Source organism: Dryas octopetala, chromosome 1, assembly GCF_963921425.1.
Source record: "Dryas octopetala chromosome 1, drDryOcto1.1, whole genome shotgun sequence".
In the NCBI taxonomy this organism is placed as follows: Eukaryota; Viridiplantae; Streptophyta; class Magnoliopsida; order Rosales; family Rosaceae; genus Dryas; species Dryas octopetala.
The window spans coordinates 9,378,156-9,391,966 of NC_141366.1; the positions used below are offsets into that span (position 1 = coordinate 9,378,156).

The 13,811-nt window shown below is 37.8% G+C and overlaps 2 protein-coding genes across 4 annotated transcripts; one reads left to right on the forward strand and one right to left on the reverse strand.

Annotated features, from left to right (window-relative positions):
• Positions 1-123: 123 nt before the first annotated feature.
• Positions 124-4,502, reverse strand: BAM3 (Leucine-rich receptor-like protein kinase family protein). The gene is made up of 2 exons (XM_086240052.1): positions 1,780-4,502; positions 124-996 (listed from the first exon to the last, which is right to left on the reverse strand). Exons 1-2 carry the CDS (start codon positions 4,400-4,402, stop codon positions 659-661), a joined length of 2,961 nt encoding a protein of 986 aa, XP_086096178.1. The 5' UTR covers positions 4,403-4,502; the 3' UTR covers positions 124-658.
• Positions 4,503-8,005: 3,503 nt separating this feature from the next.
• On the forward strand, positions 8,006-10,755 carry TAF11 (TBP-associated factor 11). 3 transcript variants are annotated; one of them, XM_086257113.1, is made up of 5 exons: positions 8,006-8,374; positions 8,714-8,819; positions 8,986-9,085; positions 9,354-9,456; positions 10,388-10,755. In XM_086257113.1, exons 1-5 carry the CDS (start codon positions 8,025-8,027, stop codon positions 10,401-10,403), a joined length of 675 nt encoding a protein of 224 aa, XP_086113239.1. In that variant the 5' UTR covers positions 8,006-8,024; the 3' UTR covers positions 10,404-10,755. The 3 variants fall into 3 exon arrangements, with proteins under 3 accessions (XP_086113239.1, XP_086113231.1, XP_086113246.1); XM_086257105.1 differs by having other exon boundaries at positions 9,354-9,517; positions 10,388-10,708; XM_086257120.1 differs by having other exon boundaries at positions 8,732-8,819; positions 9,354-9,517; positions 10,388-10,691.
• The last annotated feature ends 3,056 nt before the right edge of the window (positions 10,756-13,811 follow it).

Below are 13,811 nucleotides of genomic sequence, written 5' to 3' on the forward strand. Positions count from 1 at the left end.
TTGTTAAGCAAATTGACTAGAGGATTAGCAGAAAATAGGAGTGTAGATATGTAACACATTGAGTAAGTTTAGAGTTGATCTTGTAGTAATCGTTGCTGAGTGGCTATGCCTTCAGCAAAACTAAATGTCCTATATTAAATATCCTAATGGCCACAACAACAAGAACACACTAAGAAGACTGATCAAACGCTATGAGCATGCCTATCTTGTATTCTTGTCTAATTTTAGTGGGATTTAGCAAATCCCAAAAACACAAACGAATAAGTACAAAATGTAAACAGTATAGAACAGGCAACCTCACATCATTTGGGTCATACTTTTATATGATGACACAATAATACAAAACGAATCATTACCAATATCAATTTTACAGTGCGCTTGAACCACTTCACTTTTGCATGCCATTGATGACCAGAACAAAGCTAGCTTCAACCTAACAAATACAACAACAATAGAGAGAGCAAAGATGCATAAAACATTGTATATACTATGGACTTCTGACTGATTGACTGACTGCCTGTAGTTGTTACTGTGGTCCTAGCTAGCTACTGCTATACCATTAATTAATCAACCATTCTCACCAACTTGATCCAAAATTCATGTATTATATATTCAAGACATCTTTATTTCTGGGTCACCAAAATGTTGCTGGATGAAGTCATTGCATGTAGAATGTGTTTGGTTGCTTAGCTTGTGCAAGCATTTGGACAACTTCTCTCATGGTTGGTCTCTCCACACTGCGCTCTTGAACACATAACACTGCTACAAAAAACACCTGCATTGCTTCATCCAATGGAACACTTCCTAGCCGTTGATCTAGGATCTTGATCACCCCCTCTTTGCGCGAGTTGGTCTGTATCTTGGTCCACTGAACAATGTCCATGCCCTCTTCTCCAAAACCACCAACTGGCCTTCTCCCTGTAATGAGCTCCAGTAGTACCACTCCAAAGCTATACACATCACTCTTCTCATCCACTTTCAATGTGTACGCGTACTCTGTTTCCATGAGGTACAATTAAAATTTAAGTGAGAAAAGTGAAATTGATTTGTTAGATTTGAGTAAAACTAGCATGAGTCAAGGCGTAAAGCAATAGCCTGTGCGTCAAAAAGAAAAGGGAATTGGGGTTTATGTCTTATGTTCTTTACAGGTCTTTGATCCCTTTCTAGGGTTTAGGGAAAGTAAAGCTTAGATCCCAATCAGGATTCTTAATGGGTATGCTCATCTCTGGTGTTTTGTGGGTTTTGGTATTGCTATGATTTTTGGGTTATGGTCAAAAAGGTTGTGTGTGATTGGGCTGAATGAACATGGGTTTTGTGGTTTCAAGACATGTAAAAGCTCATACCCCATTACTGTGTTAGTGCAATATAAAAAGCAAAAGGAGAATTTCCTATGTCAGTGGAGGGAGCCTTTACCCTTCTTGGAATCCACATGGCTCTACTTACTACTTTGGTCCAAAATAAAGTAAATGCTAGAATTTATAGCAGGAAAAAAGAAAAGTATATTCTATTCAGTATTTGAATATCAAATTGAAGAAAACAAATCAAAATTTTGAACCAATGATTAATTCAACCTGCTATTATTGAAGGTGGCTGAGGCTGACTTGTTTCAACAAGTCAGAGTAAACATAAGGAATATGCTTAATTGATTTATCAAAGTGCTGCATCAAGTAGGTCTGTTGAGCTAAGTGAGCCTAATTAATAGCCTATTCATTTGAATGAAACTAATCACTGTTCAAAGATGTCAATAACTGAGGAGTTTCTATGTAGTAAAAGAGGTACCTGGAGCAATATAGCCATATGAGCCTGCAATTGCAGACATGCATTCTGATGTTCCAGTGTCCTGCAAGAACTTGGCGAGTCCAAAATCTGCTACATGAGCCTCAAAATCTGAATTTAGCAGAATGTTGTTGGACTTAACATCCCTATGGAGAATCAGAGGTGAACAATCATGGTGCAAATAACAAATGCCTTTTGCTGCTTCTATGGCTATATTCAGCCTAGTCTCCCACTTGAGATACCCACCTCTCTTCCCATGCAAAACTTCACCCAAACTTCCATTTGGCATGTATTCATAAACAAGCAGATTGGTCTCTTTGTTTGAACAAAATGCTAGCAATCTTACAATGTTCCGGTGCCGGATTTTACCAAGTGTCTGAATTTCTGCAGAGAGACCATTGTCATGAGAAGAGCCTTTGTTAATTCCCAACAGCTTCTTCACAGCTACTTGCTCTCCACTAGACATTGTTCCTCTATAAACAATCCCAGCCCCACCTCTCCCTATAACATTGTTATCCTTTATGCACTCTAAGATGTCTTCACTTCCAAATTCTAGCTTTTGGAATGCTGTGAGCTTCCATGAGTTCGAATTTTTCCTTACCTTTCTGGTCTTTATGATTGCAAGGGTTGCAAAGACAAATGAACATAGCAAGAGTCCTAGAGCAAAGACAAGCTTGAATTTCCCAAGGACTTGGGACCTGGTGCCGTTTTGGTTGTGAGCCTCTGATGGTGAGGTTGAGTTGTAGTTGCATGGCTTTGCAGAAGAGTCACACAGATCAGGGTTACCTACAAAGGATGTGGAGTTAAAGAATAAATATTGGCCTGTTTGTGGTATTGAACCAGAGAAGCTGTTGTGGGAAAAATCAGCAGAGGTTAGGCTCTTCAAGGACCCAAGTTCCTTTGGGAGGCTCTGGCTCAAGTGGTTCCAAGAGACATTGAAGTAATTTAATATGTGAATTTGAACAATTTGGACTGGGATTGGACCTGAGAGTTGGTTTTGGCTCAAATCTAAATAAGTCAGCGAAAGACAATTTCCAATTTCTGGAGGGATTCTGCCTGAAAAATTGTTTCTGCTCATATCCAACTTGAGAACATTTTTCAATCGGCCTACGGCAGATGGAATTTCTCCAGTGAATCTGTTTCCACTTAGTAGAAGAATCTGCAGGCTAGAGAAATTTCCAATAAATGCAGGAAGTGACCTGGATAAGCGATTGCTTGACAGATTCAGCTGGCTAAGTTTGGAGGGTACCTTACTTGTTTCCTGCACAAGTTGTCCACTAAGATAATTGTTCTGCAGCTCCATAAGTAAGAGCTCAGGCAAGAAAAGAAACCCTTGTGGTATTGATCCACTCAGATAATTCTGCCCCATTCGTACTCTTACTAGTGTGTCACATTTACCAAGATCATCAGGTAGAGGCCCAAAGAGAAAATTGTTGAGCAGAATTAAGATCATCAGCCTCCTTCCAAAGCAAAGAGATTTTGGGACCATCCCAGTGAGCTTATTAGTTGACAGATCAAGCTCAACCAGTTGACCATTCTGTCCAAGCTTTGAAGGAATGGCTCCAGTGAAATTGTTCTGCCACAGCTTCAAGACCTCCAACTTGGGTAGCTCTGCAATGGCATGAGGGATCTCCCCATGAAACCTGTTGATGAACAGGTTCAAGAGGGTAAGCTTGCGGAGGTTAGAGAACTCGACCGGGATATCTCCAGTTAGTGCATTGTTTGAAAGATCAAGAGACCTCAGGCTACTCAAATTGCCCAGTTGAGCAGGAATGGAACCGCTGAGCTGATTTGTTTGCAAGAACAAAGTGTCGAGCTCTTTTAGATTGCCAAGCTCTGGAGGGATTGGTCCCTCCAAGCCACAATTTGCAAGGTCTAAATGGAATAGATTGATCAGCTTACCAAACTCAGGTGGGATTCCACCATCAAATTCATTGTAATAACCCAAGAAAAGCTGCTTGAGGTTAGTAAGGTTACCAAGCTCACTTGGTATGAAGCCACTCAGATCATTTCCTGCAAGTGAGAGATAGTTGAGCTGCTCCATATTTCCATAGCTTGGAGGAATATTCCCACTAAAGTAGTTCCCGCCAAAGTCTAAGTGCTTCAACTTGGGAAGTTGAGTGACACCTAATGGGAGTGAGCCATTGAAATCATTGTTGTAAGCGTCAAGCAATACAAGCTCCTTCAACTGAGCAAATTCCCAGTCCAAACTTCCACTGAACTCATTGTTGGATATGTTGAGGTATTGAAGCCTCGCTAGCTTGTGAATTTCGACCGGAACAATGCCTGAAAAACCATTTCCAGACACTGATAGATTGACAAGGGCTCTCAGTTCTGTGATTGCAGGCGAAAGAGAGCCGGAGAGGTTGTAATTGGATATGTCCAGTGAAACAACTGATTTGTTCAGTCTGTCACATTTGATACCAGCCCATGAGCAGAGGAACATATAGTTTGATACATTCCAGCTACTTAGAGAAGGATTTGAGGCTTCAAAGTATTGTTTGAGAGAAACCAGGATTGAAGCTTGCCTCCTGAGAGACAGATTATGAGAAGAAGCAGAATGAAAACAAGTGAGGAACACAAGTAGAGTGGAGAGGAAGACAAACTTCATAGCAGAACTGGCCATGGATGTTTTTGGATTAGAGAAGAAGAGTTCTAGAGAAACTAGTTTTTATTTTTGTTACACTGAAGAAAAACAGCAACCATTTCATTGGTATGTACTTTGGTTTTACACACACACAGATAGAAAATGAGAAAAAACACCTTGGATGCTATTAATATACAACTTTGCCTTGCAATTTTTTAGCTCTCTTTTCCACAGTATTTTTGGTTTCATCTTCAACTTTATAAAAAGGAAAAGCAAAAGCAGCTCTTGCATTTGCATATAAAGATTCATAACAACAGACCGTTTGATCAACCAATATTTAAAATTCCCTTACCTTTCGATTGGAATGACATAATTGCCCTCACTTTATTTTGCTTGTTATTGAATCTAATTGAACAACAGAAATCAGAACTCGAATAATCAATAGTAGATGAGGTCCATGACCCAATCGAGAATTTAAAGTATGGATCATAAGCAGGAAATTAGTTCATCAATCTAACTCATAACCAAATTGATTGGAGGCATAAAACTGACTAATGTGATATTTGTGTGAGCTATAATATCACCATTACATTTGTGAAGCTATATGTGTAATCAGAAATTCTCACATCCATATGCAGTTCATTCACACGTGGTCTGCAAGAAATTTTAGAAGGAAATCTTAAATGCGCTTTAAGAAGAAGCGTGTCATCCTATACAATAAGAAGGTCCATGGTACCGTCTCCCCTTGCGCGTATAGGATGGCATGCTTCCTGTATAAAAGTGCATATATAGGATTCTTTGTGGATCACATGTGAATGTGAGAATTACTCTATTTATAATATATGCTTGATCTTCAGGACAATAAAAAAAAAAAGAAGGGGACACTGATATATGTTTACTGTGATTGAACCCTTTTATCCTGGCTTTTCTTCTAGTCTCACTGTGTTCTCTGATTGGATATTTTAACTTCATGCGTATGTTGTGTATATCGCAACTCAAGAAAAGCTTGGAGTTGTTCAACATAGACCAACTGTTCCTGTGCTTACATATTGCTGCTTATCAAGAAGGACTTGGATATTCTTAACTTCATGTTTACACTAATGAGATGGTCTTTCGATTCTAATCATGATGATTAGCTATCAGCCAAGAATGATATCAACTTGGGGGAAGCAGATAAAACTCCATTATTCTTGCTTTTAAAGTGGACACATTAAGTGGGTTTTTTAGACCATCTTCCTTTGTTATTTTGCTAGGAAGAATAAGTACCAGTAGCATTCTAGAGGAGCCTTCTGCCCTTTTACTTTAGGCCAGAACGTGAAAAAAGAAAAAGCATATAGATTGATTTTGGAGATGTTGGGATTCATCACTTTAATCTCTGTCTTCTCTCTGTCTCTTTTTGTGGACCTCTTTGAATCTTTATATTTTTTATATGGTCAATGAGTTAGGACTCTCTAGGAAGCATAATTATGAATACAATAAAGGCTTGGTTTGTGTTGGAATATGACCATTGCAGCCTGATAATTGATGAACATGTTTGGGCGCGCGCCACATTTTGGGAAGCCTACTACAATTTCCATTTTTCACCTGAAATCAAGGACTCTAGGGCTGATATATATACATATAATATATGCACAAAGATGATGGCTCAAGTGGATTGAACCCCAGATGGAATTTCATAAGGGTTGCTTTGGTTTTAAGAGACCATAATAATGGACAGTGTCTCCATATGGGACCATGAAGAGCAGAAAGAGGTAAGAGTGACATGTAAAATGCTTGCTTCAATGTAATGTTTCTTGTTCAATTTTAAAAGAAAGATAAAACACTCATTGATCCTCCCAAACTGGTGACCTTTCTGAGCCCATGTACTGTGATTGCTTCATGCCTATGCACATTTTGATTGTTTTTGCAACAATGGTCCATCATCATCATCATCAGCGGCGGAATCTTCCCTGCTAGCAGCTGGTCCCTTTTAGCCATACTAATTATATGCATCATTTGACTGCATAATAAAGTCACCAAAATTCAACACTCTCCAACCTATGTTGAATAAAAATTTGGAAATATCTATTAATTTGATATATATATATATAATATATTGTTTGTCTATTCTCTAACAGTTTAAGCTTTTGAGTCTAATTAATTTTAATTTGAGTACAACAAAGAATTGACCCATTAATTACAAAGAGCGTATAAATTATTAGGTTCTTAGTACGAAGAGGATGATTGTTGGTACAAAGAACTAGTCTACAATATGCAAAAAGAGCATGAAAATGATGACTAATTATGTTGACTGCATGACTCATTATAATAAGAAAGAAAGAAAATCTGATTTGGGTTTGGTGAAGTGTCAATAAATGAAAAAGGATCACCACTTTGGATAATTTTGGCTTAGTTAGCACCCAATTTCATCATATGGGATGGGAGGAAACCAAACAAGAATTACTGATTTAATGTCCATGAAGGGATAAGTATGAATGATATTGCATCACTAGATCTGCCTTTGAATCACCATATCTGTATAAAAGCAGCTTTATATAATTCATCTCTTTAACTTTAGTCGAGAAACCAATGGGATACCTCTAAAGTGCAATATATTAGTTGATATTTTTCATGTGACATATATTACACCACCATTAAAGTATCACTTAATTTGATTTAGATTGACGCAACTATAAAAATAACATATTATGCATAACACATCGATCCACCTTCATACTTCATTGTATATAATCTGGTGTTATGGTTGTAACAAAGAGTTCAATGTTTCTATAACTATAGTTCAAGAGTTCAAACTTCAAAGGAAAATTCAATATTGGCTTTTGTGTGACACTTGGCAACAACTTGTTGGGGGAGGGAAGAAAATAGCAATGAACTTCAATTTGATGTTTCTATAACTTGTTGCTCATACTCTGCTTTTAAACTAAAACCACCTTTGGTTTTCGTGTTTTAAATTTTTCCAATTTGAACACTGTATATTATGTTGTTTGCAATCTTATCACAAGTTTGAAAGTTGTCAGTTAATTTGACAAAACCTAGATTTTTAATTTGGAAATAAATTATTTGTTTGTTTTTTAAAAAACTTTGTTGGGAGATTGAAAATGGTCTTTCTAAAACTAATTTCAATTTCAATTTCAATTTTCTTGTTTATTTACTTGAGAAATTAAGGCTCACAAAATTTTTAGTGATTAAACTTTAAATTTGAGGTTTATTTTAATTCGTATTTAAAAATCAAATTTAATACTACATACATGATTTTCAGTTATTCTTGAATAAAAATCATGAGTTTAAACAAATTATTAGTTTTTACTTGAGAAAAAATTTTATATTGAGTGCAAAATATTGTAATTGCAAACAACATAAAACTCAAGGACTAATTTGACAAATTCTAATTAGCGAGGACCAAATCTGATTTCGGTTCAAAGCAAGTGGACTAAATATGTAGTTAGTATTTTCCTTTTGGACTGAAGAAAATACTGTAGTCTAGTTTATACTTTGATTTTGGGCCAACCTAAATTTCATTTCTCTGAGTTTGGGCCAACCCAATTTTTTTTTTCTCTTGAGTTTGGGCCAACCCAAATTTTGTTCTCTGATTTTGGGGCAACCTATTTAAGTTGTTATGAATCAAAGAATGGGTGGGCAAATAGCAAATTGAGAATTAAGAATGAAGCAGCAATCGAAGGACCCGTTCGAAGCGGCGTTTGAGGAGCAAGAGGATTCACCCCCCGATTCTCCGGCGGCTGATGCTTCACGCGCCGCCCTTGAAACCCAAGAAGACGACGACCCTCTTCCGCTTGGGTCCAAAGACCCATCAACCTCATCCACACCATTAGCAGCACCACCAACAACTGCAACTACAACTACTACTACAAGAACAGCACCCACCGCCCCCTCTCGAACCGCCGCCAAGCACAACAACAAAGAAGACGATGAGGACGAAGACGAGGACAACATGGACATTGAGCTCGGAAAGTTCTCTACCACTGGTGACCCCCTCAAAATGGCCACGATGCAGTATGTACCTTTCTTTCTTTTTCTTACTTTTTCTTAACCCCATTTAGGGATTGAAGCTTTTCTTCAAGAAATTAAACCTGGCTTTGCTACTTTACTTGAATTGTGTTTTTGCAATTTCAAGAATGCTCTTGCTTAGTGTATATCAATACAAATATGTTCCCAACATATGGTAGTACATGTAGAGAAATTTTTATGAAGAATGGATAGTTACTAGACTAGAATGTGTACTTCCGATTGCTTTCTAGGGGTTTGTGTGCTTGCTTCTTTGAGCTTGTTGTAATCATGCATCAATATCTTATCCGATAATTTATGACTAGTCTTGTCCTTTTAATCTACTAGATCTCAACAATCTTTCAGGGCTATGTTATCGCGATTCACAGAGGAACAAATGAGTAGGTATGAGTCATTTCGGAGAGCTGGATTTCAGAAATCTAACATGAAAAGGGTATGCTTCCTTTTTATTTTGCTATATAGTTGGCATTTCCTGAGTGGATTTTCTGCATACTGGATTTTTTTTGGCAATGGACTTTTTGAGAATTCTCATATGTGCATCAGAACTTGTTGATGGTAGTCATTTTTGCATTAAACTTGGTATACATTTTGGCATGCAGTTGTTAGCTAGCATCAGTGGAACCCCAAAAATATCTGTGCCAATGACAATTGTAGTGTCAGGGATAGCGAAGATGTTTGTCGGTGAACTTGTTGAAACAGGTATGTTGTCTTTTTTCATATTTCGGTGAATATGAAGGGAAGAAAATTGATATTCCTATCACTGTATTCCTAGGATCACGGATGAGTGAATATTGCCAGATATTAATGTAACTGTAGCATTATGATTCATTTCCAGTTGCGTTCTCTGGACTTTCCAAATAACAGAAAAAAAAAAATGACTATGGTTTGGTCCAGAAATTTTAGTGTAACAGTAATTTAATGGCTCAAAATTTATGTCTTACCAAGAGGCACTCTTGTTCTTTTGCAGCCAGAATAGTTATGACAGAGAGGAGAGAATCTGGGGCAATCAGGCCATGTCACATAAGAGAAGCATATAGAAGATTAAAGCTTGAAGGGAAAGTACCAAAGAGGTCAGTGTCAAGGCTCTTCCGGTAGATGGACCAGATTCAAATTCTGTGGCTAATTGTACAGGTTATCATCCATAAACTTGTTAGATGGTAATTTAGCTTTGTACTTCTCTAGGTTTGATGGTGTTCTTGTGCTCTACCTTTTAGGCATTCATTGTTCTTCTTCTCATAAAGTCATTTAGACCTTCCCTGTCCCTTTTGAAGGTTAAACATCATAAGTGGTGTTTAGTGGTTGGATAGGTTGGTTTTCTGATGATTACTTGGAAGACTTTGAAATATGAGCCATGAGTCAAACATTATTGTTCATCCTAGGTTCCTGCCCATAAATGTGATATTATTATGGCTAGGCTTATGATCTCAAGAGCAAAAGATCATGATCCCATTGTTTCAGGTATATGTGACAGCTAATGAGCTACATTTCTGAACCTTTATGTTGTGCCTTCCAGGAGACAAACATTCAATATCTGTACTTGGTTTATTCCATGACAAGTTGACATATGGCTGCCATTTAGCATAATTTATAGTAGGTTTAGATGTTATATATCAAACATACCTGAAGATAGGAAGTCCTTTCTCATGATGCTTTTAGCAACCCAAAAGATTGTCCATAATCTGAGTCCAATTCTTGTTTGGTTTAAGGTTTTTTTTTTAAATTTCATTGTTACTACTCTACTGTCACTGTGGTATACATTTCCTTTTTTTTTTTTCCTCTTTTTAACTGAGAGAGTATTTTGTGGCGCACTGCTTTATGCACAATTTCATTTAGGCTACTAGGATGATATAATGTCTCTTGAATTTAGCTCATATATCCACACAAAACTGTTTCATGAACTCTGTAAAAAATTGTTTGGTAAAGAAATATATTAATATTAATTGGTTGTTCTACTTTTGTTCTAAATAAGTCTTTCTTCTGTAACTTGTGTCGGGGATGCAGTACATCTACCATATGATTACCGGCCAGAGCTATTTCAGCCCAGGGGGCAGGGAGAGAGCCACACTTACACCAGCACTTAGTGTACCCCAAGATACTTATTCTAGTTATTTGCCTGCCATGCCATACTATTGGATGTGATTGTTGTAACCAAGTGATTAATTGCATGTATTATTAGGAATTGAGATTCCAACTTCATCTAATAAATCACTCTTCTTATGTGACAAGTCCTGCATCCTAACATTCAATTGCTTTTACTTAAGATTTTTCACGTTCAGGAATGAGTTTTCAAAGATATTGACCCTAGGATTTATACTCGGATAAGAACTCTGATAATGCTACCGAAGACCTGGGGATCAAAGATGGTCAGCTCTTTATTATAATCATGACCCAAGCATGCAATACCCAGCACCTTCTTTTAAACTATGTGTATTTTCAAGTTGCTTGATATTGATGAGATCGAATTATTGTTGAAATGAAAAATAATGCATGATGACGGCTCTTTTGGTGCAAGCAATTTCATGTTTGGCAATTAGTGGTTGCCTAGCCCATTCAATTTTTTTTATTTTTTATTTTGGTTAGGCAGGCGCTTTCTACAATTCTACCATTATTAAAGTATGCCTAGTTGAGTGGCCAAAAAAAAAAAAGTATGCCTAGTTGCCCTTCAACATAACTGATTGTTTTGTTCCCTTTATAATGTGAGGTTGGGTTTTGACTCACACTTATTAACATACCCAACAATTTTATTAGGATATAGCTATTTTTATTATCAAATAAGACGTGATAAGAATGGTTGCGATGATTTAATATAGATACGCGTGGTGTGTGTGAAAGTTTGTGTATGAATTATGTGCGTAGTACAACTTTTTGTCCACATCCAAGAATTTGGTCTTCACACCCAAGTTTTAATAAAATTCTTAAGGACAATTTTACCCCTTTGCAAAAGTACTAAAATGAATTATAAAATTTTTAAAATAACTTTTTAAATTTTTTTTTTCTAAACTTCTGTAAATCTTAAAAAGTAAAAAAATAAATAAAATAAACAAAAAAGCAAGGGGGCACCATAAAAAAAACGAGAGGGGCCAGCAAAGGGTGACCTTTTAAAAGAAAAAAATATTGAGTTTTTTATTAGTAACCTTATATTTTATATTCTTAATTTTAAGTAATAAAAGGAATGTGTAGATTGTTTTACAAACTGAGTGCAATCTACAGCGGTGAAAAGTGACTCTACAAACTGAGTGCAATCTTATCTACACATTGTTTTTGGGGGGGGGGGGGGGGGGGGGCTATGCACACCACCATTTTGTGCTGAGTTGACCACCCTTGTTGAGTTCACCACCCCCTTGTATAATTTTTTTAATTTCTACTGAGTTAACCACCCTAAAATGACAGAAATATCCCTTATTTCACAAAATACATCATTTTTACTATCTAAACCCACCTACCCCACCCAAACAAACACCCCACCAGTAAACCACCCGCAGACCCCACCCCCTGGCCTACCCGCAGACCCCACCCCCGCCTACACGCCACCAGTCGCTGGTCCTCCCCGCTGTCGCCGGTCCTCCCCGCTGTCGCCGGTCCTCCCCGCCGTCGCCGTTCCTCCCCGCCGTCGCCGGTCCTCCCCTCCACCGCCGAGGCCTCCTCTGCAATTTCAGGTGGTTGCTTACTCTCCCTTACTCACTCTCTGTCACTCTCTCCATCCTACATTCCTACATTAGGGTTGTATAATGCATTAATATATATATTTGGCCTTCCAATTACACAGATATGTGATATTTTAGAGAAATTAGAATGAGATATTGAAAGTGGGTGTCTGCAAAATTCAGTCTGATTTCGAATTTCATTCGGTACTGGTGTACCGAAATTTCTTAACTTGTTCGGAAGTATACTGTCGAATTATTTCAAAATATTCGACAGTATACTTCCGAACAGAATTTGCTGGAAATGTGTTACAAATTCATTCGGTAGTTCAGTTCCGAATTATTTAAATTTATTCGGTAGATATCCTCCGAAATATCAAATGTCATTCGGTGGGTCTCTGTCGAATGAATATATTGATTTAACTGTGCTGGTTCCATTCGACGGGCATCTGTCGAAACATTGATATATGTTCGGTGGGTGTCTGTCGAATGGATCTTAATATTTCGGTGGACATCTACCGAATAGATCTGAAATTTTCGGTAGACATCTGCCGAATGACATGAATATAAAATATTTTTACATACACTTTTCTCTTATTCTATATTTCATGATAACTTATATTCTCTGTATTCTAAACATGATTTCAATTTTTGAATATAGGTATGGATATGAGAGGAGCATCTAGAGGTAAATCTGCTCGAGGCGAAACTTCTAGAGGTAGATCTTCTAGAGGCGGTGATGCAAATGAAGATCGAACACGTCCTACAGCTTCAGAGAGGCGTAGGAGGACGGGCAAAACTATTTACGAAGAGAGGGGGGATGATGTCCAGCCGGAAGAGAATGTAATGGAAGATGACAACAATGATTCAGATGGGCCTTTCCCTGGAGGTCCCACTGATATGTCATTGCTTAGGAGCTTCAACAGTCACATTGCTGCCTCCATTTGGAAAAATGAGGTATTAGAGATTATACATAATGACTTATATAATTTAAAATTTTATAACTATATAGTTTGCAATATTGTAATTGACTTGTGGCTTGTTTTTGAAAATAGGAACGTGAGCCCCTAAGATGCATATCCAAAACAACAAAGCTGCGCACATGGGATTTGTGGAGTAGAAATGATAATAACAATGTGAAGGGGTATGTGATTAGATCTGGGCTCGGACCACTGGTGTCATGCTCGTACCGTACTGTTGATAAGGTAGTGGTCTCAGCCTTTGTTGAGAGGTGGCAGCCTGAGACTAATACTTTCCATATGCCATTCGGTGAGATGACCATCACACTAGATGATGTGTCAAACATTTTGGGAATTCCGGTTGTGGGTTTATCACTTTCTACACCCCCTCATGATCATATTGCATCAAATTTGTTATTGAGAACATACTTAGGGGTGAGTGAGGCAGATGCCACATCGGAGTTGGATGACTATTCTGGTGGGTATGTGCGTCTCGAGTGGTTACGGTCGAGGTTTGGCCATGTGTGTGATACAGATGATGATGAGCTAGTGAGGTGTGCTGCTAGAGCCTATTTATTATTCTTATTGGGATGTACCCTTTTTGCCGATAAGACTGGCACAAGGGTACAAGTCCAGTATCTACGATTACTTACTAATCTCGACACCACTAGCCATTATGCATGGGGTGCAGGGGGCTTATCTTTCCTATATCGGCAGTTAGGTGTTGCTTCTAGGTCTAAGGTTAAGCAAATGTGTGGATATATGACCTTATTGGAGGCATGGGTGTATGAGCATATGCACCATATTGTTAGTCCGGGCTATGAC

Coding starts and splice junctions, on each gene's coding strand:
- BAM3 (XM_086240052.1), bottom strand. CDS start 4,402: ATGGCCAGTTCTGCTATGAAGTTTGTCTTCCTCTCCACTCTACTTGTG. Junction 997..1,779: donor ATATGGCTATATTGCTCCAG/GTACCTCTTTTA, acceptor TCATGGAAACAG/AGTACGCGTACACATTGAAA.
- TAF11 (XM_086257105.1), top strand. CDS start 8,025: ATGAAGCAGCAATCGAAGGACCCGTTCGAAGCGGCGTTTGAGGAGCAA. Junction 8,820..8,985: donor AGAAATCTAACATGAAAAGG/GTATGCTTCCTT, acceptor TTTGGCATGCAG/TTGTTAGCTAGCATCAGTGG. Junction 9,086..9,353: donor CGGTGAACTTGTTGAAACAG/GTATGTTGTCTT, acceptor GTTCTTTTGCAG/CCAGAATAGTTATGACAGAG.